We start from the raw sequence: 14,315 nt of genomic DNA on the forward strand, positions 1-14,315 counted from the left end.
AGCATAATGTCAAAAATTATGCAGGTTGAACAGATAATATATATACCCACTGTAAACTTTCAAGTTACCTTCAAACATCACAGAGAACTTTCTACATTTCATTCATTCATTCATCCAGCAAACTTTCATTGAACTTCTCTTAAATGTTCTATGCGTTACACAGCTAAAATGATAAATTTGAAAACATTTCTGCTTCAAATAAATTAGGTTGGTGCAAAAGTAATTGTTTACATTGTTGAAATTTGTCATTTGATATTGGATACATTATTTTTAAAACTTTTTTTTTAAGTTTTTCTTTTTTTTTTTTTTAGAACTATTTTAACTTTATTTATTTATTTAATTTGACCAGAGAAGGACAGAGTGAGAATGAGAGAGAGTGAGAGTGAGTGAGAGAGAGAGAGAGAGGAAAAGTGAGAAAGCAAGCTCCCAGGCCCGGAACTGGAACTGTGGTCAACCATGTGGGATTTCAGAGCCCTTAATCTCCATACCACCTGCTGATCCCAGAACTACCTTCTTTGATTAAATGTCAGAAAAAATATTGGCTTCTCTTGATGAATATATGCATTTCATTCTTTATTTTTAAATTATTTTTTAAAGTTTTTGCTATACGGCACATGCACTCCCCAGAGAGAGACAGAGAGGGAAAGTAAGAAATCACCCTCCCAGGGGAATAGCCACACTGCAATCCCTCCTCCTCCATTCTCCTTTTGGGATTTTGGGTGCATATGCACATGTGCTTGGTGTGCTTTTTTTTTTAAAGCCACTGGGTCTAGGACTTTCACCTGTGCAGTTGGCCATGTGGGATCTAGCTGTCTTAATCACTATGCCACTTGTTACAACTACCATGCCATTGAAGGGTATATGTCCATTCTTTTATCAGCAAATGAGAAACTTTTTTTTGGAGAGATTTTCACTATAGGGCAGAGAGAGACAGAAAGCGAGAAATCACCCCCCAGGGGGGATGGTCACGCCGCACTCCCTCCCACCATTCTCCTCTCAGGATCTTAGGCACGTATGCACACGCGCCCAGCGTGAGTTTTAAGCCACCGGGTCCGGGATGCGAACCTCAGTCGACTACGTGGGAGTTCAGCGACATAGCCATTACGCTAACTGCTGGTTCCCTAAATGAGAAACTCTTAATATGCTGTTCTTTTATGCATCAAGTATTGGAAAAGATTAGGTGTTCTAATATATTTCATGATTAGCTCAGAGTCTGATAAATATTTGCTTGAAAATACATTTACTATACCTTTATTATATGGTTTTAGTAGAACTTGGAGCCATAGAGATTTGGATTAAAATACCAATTGAGCTACTTATTAGCTCTTGACTTTGATCTACTGCATTTCTTCTTATGCGAAATAAGGTTTTATTTTATCTTTAAAGCTTATTTATCTCTTTATAGAGAAAAAAGGACAGATATACACAGACAGACAGCATCCCCAACAGAGTCATACAGTCTTGATGCATCCCTGCCTTGAGCCAGCCTGTGTCATGGGCACATGCCTGCTATATTCAAGGAGTTCTCTACTTGAATAGTGAACCTTCCCACGTGGGGCTGTATTTATTATTATTTAACTTACCGTGGTGCCTCCATCTGGCCCTCAAAATAGGGTCTCTTTTGGTTGTGAGGTTTTAAATGAGACAACATGTATAAAGCATTTGGTCTTGTGACTGACACAAGACAGATACTCAAAAGGTAACTACCAATACTTATTCTTTATTTTACAACATCTCATCTGTATAAACCTTCATTTTTGGGAAATACTGTAAAAATTAAAATTACATTTTGAAACAGATAAAAAGAGAATAAAACTTAATGAATGAAGTAATTTTTTTAATGAGAAAGGCAAACATTTATTTAATGTATATGCAAATGTAAACTAATTGTATAAAATATGAACTCAAAAGAGGGGCTGGATGGTTGTTGAAAATAATATATCCTTTCTTTACAGAAGAAGAAAATGGGGAGACTAAATGGGTCCAACGCTTAGGGTTAACCAGTGATTCACTTTAGGAGTTGGACAGGAGTTATCGGAAGGTGAGGAGCAAGGGGTAAAACTGCATACAAAGGTTGTCTTGTTATGCACATAAAGTTCCTTAGGTAATCTTTCTCAGCTGCCCTTAAAAAAGGTGTCCTCTGGCCCAACACCCAGAGAAAAGTCAGATTCCATGTGCATCTGAGGTGGGCTTTGCCTGCTCCTTTACCCAGAAAAAGCCTCTTCCCCAAACCTCTCCTTCTGGTCCAACACCCACCAAAAAGCCAGAAGGTGGGAAGTAATGAATGATCCATCGGATGACCAGAAACAACCACCACAGACACACAAGGAATATGGGAAATCAAGAAAATAGAATTCTATGACTTTTTAAAAAACATTATTGGGAACCAGCAGTTAGTGTAATGGCTATGTCGCTGGACTCCCACATAGTCGACGGCGGTTCGTGTCCCGGACCCGGTGGCTTAAAACTCACGCCGGGCGCGTGTGTGTGCGTGCCCAAGATCCCGAGAGGAGAATGGAGGAGAAGGGATTGCGGCGTGACCATCGCCCCTGCGGGGTGATTTCTCGCTTTCTGTCTCTATGTCTCTCTCTGTCTGTCTGGCGAGCGCACGCGCCCTACAATGAAAATCTCTCAAAAAAAAAAAAAAAGACATTATTGATTTTCTTCAATGTTATGTCTTCCAGATTTAAGGATTTTTGTTTTCTTTTGAGTTGTTGGGTTCAGGAATTTGTTAAAGATTTTTTTTTAATTGAAATATAAACTTATCCCTCTTCGTGACCCCTTTGCAATTGGAAAATATTTGTGAACATTCTTATTTTGTGGCAGAATGGTTATTTGCATAAGTTCAATAATAGTATCTGTTGCCTTGAATCAGAAATTGAATTCTTACGGCGCTTTGTGCAAATAACAGACCAAATTGAGATTAACCTAATTTTTTTTCATAAATTAGTTAGTTTATACCTCTCTTTAGTAAGAGGAGGAATGGAGAGGGGAAAAAATTGTTTCAGAAGAAAATACAGTGCACTTGTCACTAGGTTCTAGCTTTGTCCATACTTTAAGATCTTTTGTGAATCAATAAAATATGAAAAAGAAAGAGCTTAGTATAGAAGGGAGGAAAAAGGGGAAGGAAAAAAATGGGTAGGAGTATGTTTAACTGATAAGTAATGAGAAGCTATTAGGGTGGAGGCCTGGGCAGCTTGGATGTGAGGATTGGTAGCCATGCCACAGTTGGCTGACGCAACCCGAATCTAGTCTTCATCAGACTTGTGCTGTACTCGGATCTAACCCAGATGTAGCACACGGCACTCTACTCAGCACATACATTCTGCTCTGCACACGGGACTCTATTCTGCATACGTCACCAGATGTTACGTGGCACACAAATCTGCCCTCCCCTTTAACCTTTACCATATGTGAACTGTTTACCTCTAAGACATTCCTCCTCCCTATTCTGTTATAAAAATCGCTAAGCCCTGCTCTAGTGCAAGAATTCTCTGGCCCGCCTCCTCCTCTCTTTTTCTCTGTTGGACCTCACCTGAGACCGCTCCCAATAAAGGCTCTATATTTCTATTTTCTTCGTGGTCAGCCCATTCCTTACACTGATAATAATGTATATAGTAATATCCTTATCTTGACTGACATGCATGGATTTTGTGTTGGAAAAAATAAATGTATACTGTAAAGACATGTGATAAAAAGTAAATTTAAATAAATGAAATAAAGAATAGCTGTCCTGGGTGTAGGCCTTTGGTTTTTCTTATATCTGGTTGTTTCATGAGAGAGAATTAACTTTTTTTTTTTTTTTAAGAGAGAATTTTGCTATAGGGTGCATGTGCTCCCCAGAGACAATGAGACAGAAAGCAAAAAATCACTCCCCAGTGGGGATGGCCACGCCTCAATCCCTTCTCCTCCACCCTCTTAGGATTTTGGGCATGCACACACATATGCCTGGTATGAGTTTTAAGCTGCTGGGTCTGGGACTTGAACAGCAGTCTACTACCTGGGAGGCCAGTGACAGTCTTGAGAAATAATTTTTTTAATCTAGATTTTTGTAGACAAGTATTGAATATTTTTACATTACAGTCTGTTATTTAACTTCCCATCTGCTAATGTGGCTTGTTTCCATTCAATTTAAGAAAAGTCTGTGCATACTAAATGCCAGTAGCTGTTAGAACCTCAGGAGACAGTGATGAATTACAAAAGCTTGCTGTCTAGTTGAAGAAGACTTTAAATGTAACATTTTAAACAATTTTATATATTAGGTTGTTAGGAAAGTCATGACTTATTTTTCTATTAATGCAATAATGTGTCATGACTGTTCCAATGACCCAATATTTATTCATATGTTTGGAAAAAAAAAACAAACCAGCTTTTCTGCTTGCTTCAGTCCTATTTCTCTCTCTCTCTGTCTTCTCTGTAACAGAGGGATTGCACATGTGTGCATGACAGAGAATTCCCCACGGGCATGTGCATACCCAGCAAGTTTACAAGCTGCTGAGGCCAGGCCTGGAACTGTAGTTGGTCACATGAGATTCATCTTCCTCTGTGCAGTACTAAAACCCTGTGCTACGGGGATGCCCCCAGCCCAACTATTTCTCAATAGGTAACTGACTCCTACTAGTTGGGAAACTTGTAAGCTCCCAGTCCATTCTTTCAGACGAGGAAAGTACTTTCATGAGGAGTTAACCACCTCTTAAGGGCAGAGGCATTGCATAGAGAATTAATCTTCAGAAAAATTTAAGGCAATGGTATAATTTTTTTCCTCACATAAAAACCAATATAATGGGTCACTGAAAAAGTCATGACATACTCATCTATGACACAAAATATGTCATGACTTTTCTGAAAACCCAATAGAAGTACATCTGCTGTAATTTTAGGAAGAGGATGGGAGGATTAGGTACATCTATTATTAGCGCATAGAAATTCAATTTAACAAACATTCTAAAGAAAAATATAGGACTATATTATAATTACATTTATTCACTTATTTAGAATACTTTAAACAATATTCTTATCATTTCATTGTGCTTATCTTGAAAGAAAATTTGACTACCACAGCAATGAAATAATAATATGGAAGAGAAATTTATCCTTATTTCTTATCTTTCTTTTATCCTAACAAGAAAAATAATGGAAAAAAAAATGAAGGCTGGCAAAAGTTTCTAATTTTAGTTGAGCACAGGCTGGTTCACATAGATTTAAAAAAAGAGTTGGGACAGCAGGTGGCATCGTGGTTAAGGTGCTGAGCACTCCCACATAGCTGTCCGCGGTTCGAGTCTTGGACCTGGTGGCTTGCTTTCTCACTGTCTTTCTCTGTCAAATGAAAATGGTTGAATAAATAAATAAAATTAAGTAAATAATTCTTAAAAAAAAAGAGTTAAAATTTTAAGGGAGGTAAGTTACCTCTACAACACTAAGTTATTACTTCAAAATTAATATTATATAGTGCACACTGCCATATCTCAAGAAAATTGTCACATGAATTTAAAGAGCTGTATATTATATCTTCAAAAGAAAGAAATGTATTCTTACCAATAGCCTTCTTATTTTGACACAGGACATTATGCTCTTTTTTCCACAAGGAAACCGACTGTTCTTTAATATTTTTGAAAGTCTGACAACTTTCTTCACAAACAGGACTTCTTTGAGTGCAATACAATGTTCCATCTTGCTGGGTAACTGTCTGAGTATCATTTGGATGATTTATTTTTGCTAAAGTTTGGCACTCAGAAGAACAGTAAGACGGCAGAGATGGTATCACAGTGACAAGGTCAGAATAAGCATCTGAAAATGGAGCACTTTCTTGATTCCACTGGTTCAAACTATGTTCTGGTGGAAGCATATGTTCTGAATTAAAACAGTTACGGGTAATAACGTTTTGAGAATTATCAGGCATTACTGACTGACACTGAGACACCTGCATATTTGTACCACTTTTAATATTCAGTGGAGGTTTAGGAGGAGGATGAGGTATAATTAGTTTACCCTGAGCTTCTATGAATGCCTTGGTTTTGCTTGCAGACTGTGGCTGAATGATGGTGCCTTTTCTGTTGGTATACAGAAAGCCTGTTTGGACTTTTGCAGATCCGGTTCTTCTAATTACTTTAGTTCCACCTCTTTGTGGATTACCTTTCTGAGTGTTAGAATCACCATTATGTAGAGGGGTTTTACTTTCCTCTTTTCCTGAGGCTGGCCAAGCTTGTTTAGTAAAGTTACAATGTGAAGGTTTAAAACAGTTCAAAGGCACATGGTCTGTTCTGGATTCTCCAAAAGCAGTGACATTATCAGAGACAGAATCATCCTTTGACTTCTCTTTCTCAGCAGAATTTACAGCAGAAGCAGGAACACTAATTATGTTGCTACTAGCACTACTTTTAATATGGAATTGCTGAGACCACTGTTGAGTCATTCCTGTTCTATTTTTCAGTGAATGACTGTCTTCAGCACTGTTTCCTATACCACCAGTTTCGTCAAACCACCTTAGTTTTTTAATAGTCCTTGGGATTTCTGCATCTTTTCCTTTTTCCTTCGTTAATTCAATACTATCTCTGATATCTGCTGCCTTCTGATTTCCAAACTTAAAGCCCTGGTTTATAATTAGTGTCTTAAGATAATTACATTCATATTTGGATTCTTTCTTTAAAATACTTTTAAGAAATCTCACACCATTTCTCTCATGAATGTTGTATTTCATTTTCTTAGGTTGACCAACTAAGTCATAATTAGAAATCACATTGGACAATGATGTTTCAGCTATTTTTTGTTTTTTATCTTTTGAGTCAGAATTGTGAGATATACAGGCAGCTTGAAAATTGTCTGAAGCTAAATGTAACTCTTCCTTATTACAATTAAAATATTTTATCTTTTCCCCTTTAACATCTTTCAGGTCCTCTAACTTATCAGAACACTGTACTGCGGCAATTTCTTTAATGTATATACTGCTCTTTGCTGAAGGCCTAGATGATTGTGATTTAGATGGCAAAACCAAAGGTGTTGCCTCTGGAACAGATGAAGTAGGAGTTGAAGTTGCTCTCGTTTCTTGAGTTAATTCGGAGTATTTCTCTTGGTCGGAAAGTATAGCCACTTCCTGTGACAGAGAATCTGGAATGGTCCAGGATTTGCTGAATTTAAATGTTGGGCTCTCAGTAACTGAGGATTTCTCCCTTTTGAATGCTTCAGCAGTGGAGTCAGTTGTCTTTGTGACGTTAGTATCAGGGGTCTGCTCACTTTTTTTATCTAGTACAAATATAGGTGGACTATATATGAAGCTTACTGAATTATTAGCAGTATTTGTGGATCTTTCCATGGTTCTTGAAGTAGACAAATTTTCTTTTTTATTAAAATGTTCCCATGATGGTAGAACAGTAGGTTTACTTAAAATATCTGAGGAAAGTGTGAAAGTCTGAGTATTTGGGACATCTAAATTTGTAAGCCAATTATTGATATGTTGTGTTTTGGAGGATGACAGTTTATCTCCATCAAAGCAGCTTACATTAGCTGACTGTAGATTTGCTGACTTGAAGGAAATGGAATTCTGTTGGATTGGTGTAGAAGGCTCCTTATTAAGTGTTAAATATATTTCTTCATGTTCTCCAGCTTCAAGACTGTCTATGCTCGACAAGGTTTCAGAATTGGTTATCTGATTAACTTCATCACAAAATTTCTGGGGGAAGAAAAAGCCAAAATTAATGACTCAAAACACCATTGTCACTAAGTCCAAATCTTGTTATATAAAATAGACTACTATGACCATAAATAGTGTAGGTATATAAATACTCTATATCCCTGCAGCAGTCTTTAGGGTAAAAAAATGAGAGGGGCATGCCCAAGGTCCTGAGAAGAGAATGGAGAAGAAGAGATTGTGGCATGGCCATCTCCTCTGGGGGGTGATTTCTCACTTTCCCTCTCACTGTCTCTGCCTCTCTCTCTCTGTCCAGCAAGTGCATGTGTCCTAAGGCAAAAACTCTACCAAAAAGAAAAAAAAAAGAATTTTATTATTATTATTCCATTTAGATGTGGGATTTCTTTCTTTCTTTTTTTTTTTTTTCTTTTTTTGGGAGAGGTTTTTGCTATAGGGCGCATGCGCTCGCCAGAAAGACAGAGAGACAGAGAGACAGAAAGCGAGAAATCACCCCTCAGGAGGGGTGGCCATGCCACAATCCCTTCTCCTCCATTCTCCTTTTGGGATCTTGGGCACGCACGCACATGTGCCCGGTGTGAGTTTAAGCGACCGGGTCCGGGACTCGAACCACGGTCGGCTACTTGGGAGTCCAGCGACATAGCCATTACATTAACTGCTGGTCCCAATATGGGATTTCTTGAAGGTTTTGGGACAGCAATTGAAATTTTGAAAAATAGTTATTTACTAATTATATTTTTTCCTGAAATATTTATTAGACTTGAATAAAGCTTCTAAAGCACTAATGCTAGCTTCCTGTTGGTGGAGACTACATCTTTTTATAAAAGTTAATCTTGTGGTCTACAGTAAGGTTTTCAATTTTGGTTGCTTGTTAGAACCACAAAATGACTTGCAAAAATATCTATGCTCATTGGGGCCAGCAGGTGGCATGGTGACTAAGGCACCATGGCCTACCATGACTTGGCTCGAGTCCCAGACCTGGTAGCTTGCTTTCTCGCTTTCCTTCTCTCTTTCTCTGTCTCTCTCTTGTGAGCACATGTGCCTTAGAGCAAACTTAAAAAAAAAAAAATCTACACCCGGGGCCAGCTAGTGGAATGGTATATAAGGCAACTAGATCCCATAGGACCAATTGCATGGCTCCAGTACCACAGCTGGGGACTTTTAAAACATGCCGAGTACGTGTGTGTGTGCCCAAAATCCAGAGAAAAGAATGGAGAGGAAGAGATCGTAGTGTGGCTACCCCCTTGGGGGATACTGACTCACCTGCCCTCTCTCTTTGTCTGTCTGTCCCTGGAGAGTGCTTGTACCCTATAGCAAGATTAAGAAAACAAAACAAAACAAAACAAACTATGCCCAGTTTCTGATGATTTAATATACTGGTATTAGATTTCAAAAAATTTCCTAGATAATTCTAATATACTTTTATGGTTAAGAACTATTAAACACTTACTTTTTAGAGATTTAGCAAAGTAATAATATCCATAAATTTCATAGGCATCCTCATAGATATTTCACTGATCTTTCAAAGAAACTTATCAATCTTTAATACAATTTCATGATCACTTCCAAGTATGGTAAATGACTGAAAATAATCCCGATTTCTCACACATATCTGGAATCCATTAATCTGTATCACATGTATAAATTTTAAGAAGATATAAAATTGGGGGAACCAGCAGTTAGCGTAATGGCTATGTCGCTGGACTCCCATGTAGTCGATTGTGGTTCGCATCCCGGACCCGGTGGCTTAAAATCGACGCCAGGCACGTGTGCGTGCGTGCCCAAGATCCCAAGAGGAGAAGGGATTGTGGCGTGGCCATCCCCTCTGGGGGGATGATTTCTCGTTTTCTGTCTCTCTGTCTCTGTCTGTCTGTCTGGCGAGTGCATGTGCCCTATAGTGAAAAAACCTCTTTCTCAAAAAAAAAAAAAAGATATAAAATTGGAAATCTAGTCAAAATGTTGAATTAACCAAAATAATATTAGTAGCCCTTAAAATTTATCACAAATTTTCAAAAACACAAAAATATTCTGATACTAGATAAAAAGATATTCTTTTACTAACCCAGAAAATAAACCAAGAAATCAAGGCAATAGGTTACAGAATAATAATACCTTAGTATATATGGCTATTTATAAATGACATATAACTATGAAATAAGTTTTTTTTTTTTTTTCTGGAGGACACATGCATTTGCCAGAGAGAGAGAGAGAGAAAAACAGAGGGAAGGAGAGGGGGATAGAGAGAAGGAGGGGAGAGAAAGATGGTGAGAGAGGGGTAGGCAAAGACTTCTTAAGTAAGACACCCCAAAGCACAGATAATAATCCCAAAAATAAACAAGTGGGATTACATCAGATTAAGAAGTTTCTGCACAGCAAAGGACACAGTAACTAGTGTGACTACACAATCCTGGAAATGAAAAGAAAGGGAAAGTGAGAAAGCAAACTGCCAGGTCCAGGACTCTAACTGCATTCAGCCATGTGGGAATCCAGCACCCTTAGCCACCACACCACCTGCTGGCCCCAATGAAAGAATTAAAAAAAAATAATTATTTTATTGGGACCAGCAGTTAGTGTGCATGACCAAGGTCCCGAGAGGAGAATGGAAGAGAAGGGATTGTGGTGTGGCCATCCCTCCTGGGGGGTGATTTCTCGTTTTCTGTCTCTCTGTCTCTCTTTGTCTGTCTGGTGAGCACACATGCCCTATAGCAAAAAAACTTCTTCAAAAAATTATTTTATTTAACTTTATTTATTTACTTAGTTTAACTTGACCAGAGAGGGACAGAGCAAGAGTGAAACAGAAAGTGAGAAAGCAAACCTCCAGGTCCGGGACTCAAACCATGGTCAGTCATTCAGGAGTCCAGCACCCTTAACTACCATGTCACCTGCTGGTCCCAGTATTTTTGTAAACTATGCCCCAAATAAGGGACTGATAACCAGAATACATTGGGAACTCAAGTGGCTTACCTGTAAAAAAATGATTAATCCAATTAAAAGGTGGGAAAATGAGCATAATAAACAATTCTCTAAGGAATACATATGAACAGCCAAAAAGTATATGAAAAAATGCTCAACATCCCTCATCATAAGGAAGATGGAGATACCACCTAACCCTCAGAGAGAATGGCAAAGATTAAAAAAACAAAAACTGCTGGGACCAGCGGTTAGCGTAATGGCTATGTCGGTCGCTAGACTCCCATGTTGTCAACAGTGGTTTGTGTCCTGGATCCAGAGGCTTAAACTCACGCTGGGCTCATGTGCGTGCGTGCCCAAGATTCCAGGAGGAGAATGGAGAAGAAGGGATTGCAGTGTGGCTATTCCCCTTGGAGGATGATTTCTCACTTTCTTTGTCTCTCTCTGTCTTTCTGGTGAATGCACGTGCCCTATAGCAAAAACTTCTCAAAACAAAAAAAAACAAAAACAAAAAGAAACAAAAATTGCTAAGTGTTGGTGGGGTTATGGTAAAAGGGGAACTCTCCTAAACTGTTTGTGGGAATGTGAATTGGTCCAGCTACTGTTGAGAATAATATGGAGGTTCCTCAAAGACCTACAAATAGAACTACCATATAATCCATTAATTCCACTCCTAGGTATCTACCCAAAGGACAGGAGAATACTCAGTCAGAAAAGTACTTGCACAGTATGTTTACTGTGGCATTATTCATGATTCCTAAGACATGGAACCAACTCAAATGTCCATGAACAGATGAATGGATTGAAAAGGTATAGCACATACACTCTATGGAATACCATTCAGTCATAATAAACAAGACGACCCCGGTATTTGATAGAAAGTGGACTAATGTGGAAGATCTCTTGCTGAGTGAAGTGAGTCAGACTATGAAAGAGAGACACTGTATGTCTCCACTTAATATATTTTGACTGTCTGCATTCTATGGTAGAGAATAAGAGATTGGAGGACATAAAAACATTGAAAATTGTTATGGATGGGGCTGGCAGGTGATGTGGTGGTTAAGGTGCTGGACTTCCAAAGGGCCAACCACCGTTCAAGTCTTGGACCTGGTGGCTTGCGCTCTCACTTTCTCTCTCTCTTTCCTTCTCTCGTCAAATTAACAACAACGAATTAAATGAAATAAATAAATAAATATTAAAAAAATAGTTTTGGACATTGGAGATAGTATGAAATGAAGTTGGGAGAAGGGAAGAGTCTAGGGAAGGTAATTAGGGAGCAAAAATAGAGAGGTAAGACATTTGTGGGATACAGAAATGGTTTATTGCCCATTGATAATGATGATGTATATAGTATTCTCAATTAGACTGGTCTGAGGTGTATTTCATGTCAGGTAAATTCTCTACACAAGCTAAATGATATATAGTGACTGAATATATAAATAATAATAATAAACTATTAAAAAAAAGAAAAAGAAAGAAATCCCCATGGGCAATGGCTATGCTATAATCCATTCTCTTTCATCTCTCTCACCTTTTTGAAATTTGGGTATGCATGCACATGTGCCTGGTGTGTTTCTTAGGCCCCTTGGTCTGACACTCAAACCACAAGGTCGGCCATGTAGGATCTGGGTGTTAACCATCAGATCACAGAGCTGGCCCAGTGAAATAAGTTTTGAAAATGATTTATGAGAGCTTTATATTTCTAATATTTATACCCTGCTTTATCTCATCCTACAACTCTCTAAAGGTAACAGCTACTTAGGAACTAGCAGATGGCATAGTGATTATGTTGCTGGACTCCCACATGGCTGACCACAGTTTGAGCCCTGGACCTGGTGCCTTCAAAATCACACTGGGTGCGTGTATGTGTGTGTGTGCCCAAGATCCCAGGAGAAGAATAAAGGAGACGAGACTATGCTGTGGTCATCCCCCCTAGGGAGGTGATTTCTCACTTTCCCTCTCACTTTGTCTGTCTCTTCGGTGAGTGCACATGCCCTGAGGCAAAAAACAAACAAACGAACAAAAATACAAAAAACAAAAACAAAAACAAAAAACAAAACAAAAAACCTTTTTAAAAAAAGTGAGTTACTCAATCCAATCAGAAAAACAAAGCAAAGCACAGCTACTTTAATACCTGTTTTTGGCACTGAGTTATTTATTTCAAATAAATAATTGAAAATGACTATGAATCTAGGCCTGGAGAGTTTCCAATGAGATTGTATCTAATAAGACATAGAAATCTGGGTGAGAAGGTCCCTTTAGAAATAAGTATAATGTGGGACTAGCAGTTAGCATAATGGCTACGTTGTGAGACTCCCATGTAGTAGACTGTAGTTCGAGTCCCAGACCCAGTGGCTTAAACTCACGCTGGGCGCATGTGCATGCGTGCCCAAGATCCCAAGAGGAGAATGGAGGAGAAGGGATTGCGGCATGGCCATCCCCCTGGGGGGGTGACCTCTCACTTTCTGTCTCTCTGTCTTGTTCTGTCTTTCTGGCGAGTGCACATGCCCTATAGCAAAAACCTCTCCAAGAAAAAAAAAAAGAAAAATAAAGAAGAAATAACTATAACGTTCATGGTTCCAAGATTTCTTCTGTTGGCATAGGTCTGTGAAGGTCTCATCTCACAAAATACCTCAAAAGAAGTTTGGCGGCTTCTGATTTTATAAACCAAACTTTATTTTTACCAGAATTTTTTCCACCCATGAGCAATGAAACATCATGATTAGTTTCAAGTTTTACTTGTAAGTAAGTTACATTATTGGTTTATTGTAATTTTTCCCCCTGTATGCAATCTTTTTTAGCCTTAACTTGATTTTTAAAAATAAGTATTTAATTTTATTTATCATTATTATTATTATAAAATCTGATACAGGTACTCACCAGAGAGAGACATAGAGAGAGAGAGAGAAAGAGAGGTAAAGTGAGAAAGCAAGCTGCCAGATCTGGGACTTGAATTGTGGTTGGCTATGTGGGAGTCCAGCACCCAAACCACTATGCTACCTGCTGGTCTACTTTAACTTGGTTTTGATATGCCTTTGGGTGGCATGTATATGTAACTTATTTAAATCATGATTTATTTAAATATTTCCTCTGGCCTTTTGTGGGATTTTAATTAGATATGTTGACTATTTGATATATTGTCTCACAGGTCACTAATCTGTTCATTTTTTCCACCAGTGCTTCAGTTTAGATAAATCCTATTACTGTCTTCAAGTTCACTGACCTCTTTTTCTCCAACGACTGCATTGTGAAGCCTATCTGATAAATATTTTATTTCATATATTATGTTTTTCAGATCTAGAAGTTCTATTCAGATATTTTAAAAAATCTTTCATTATATTCATTTTTATTTCAATTTCTTGAAAATGCTTATAAAATAGCTTTAGATTTCTTATTTGGTAATTCCAGCATCACTGTCATTTCTGTCAGATTATATTGACTAATTTTCTCCTGATAATAGATTTAATATTTTCCTGCTGCTTCATATGTCTGGTAAGTTCCGCCTGAATGTTAGATCCACTGTGAGCATTATGTTGTTGCATGACTGGTTTTCACAGTCTTTTTTTTTTTTCTTTTTTTTCTTTTTTTAGAGTTTTTTTGCTATAGGGTATATACACTCACCAGAAAGACAGACAGAGACAGAAAGTGAGACCCCCCCGCGGGGAAATGGCCACACACAGTCACTTCTCCTCCATTCTCCTCTTGGGATTTTGGGTATGCATGCACACACACCTGGTGTGAGTTTTTTTTTTTTTTTTTTTTT

At 38.1% G+C, this 14,315-nt stretch overlaps 1 protein-coding gene across 4 annotated transcripts in view; it reads right to left on the minus strand.

The window, feature by feature from the left end:
* Positions 1 to 14,315, minus strand: part of CEP126 (centrosomal protein 126) — a 68,464-nt gene that overhangs the window by 17,249 nt on the left and 36,900 nt on the right. For all 4 annotated transcript variants that reach the window (XM_027772482.1, XM_027772481.1, XM_027772480.1 and 1 more), the window contains one exon: positions 5,536 to 7,666. In XM_027772482.1, coding sequence (XP_027628283.1) covers positions 5,536 to 7,666 — 2,131 coding nt within the window. The remainder of the gene's footprint in view (positions 1 to 5,535; positions 7,667 to 14,315) is intronic.

Source organism: Tupaia chinensis, unplaced genomic scaffold (assembly GCF_000334495.1).
Source record: "Tupaia chinensis unplaced genomic scaffold, TupChi_1.0 Scaffold000276_2, whole genome shotgun sequence".
Lineage (NCBI taxonomy): Eukaryota > Metazoa > Chordata > Mammalia > Scandentia > Tupaiidae > Tupaia > Tupaia belangeri.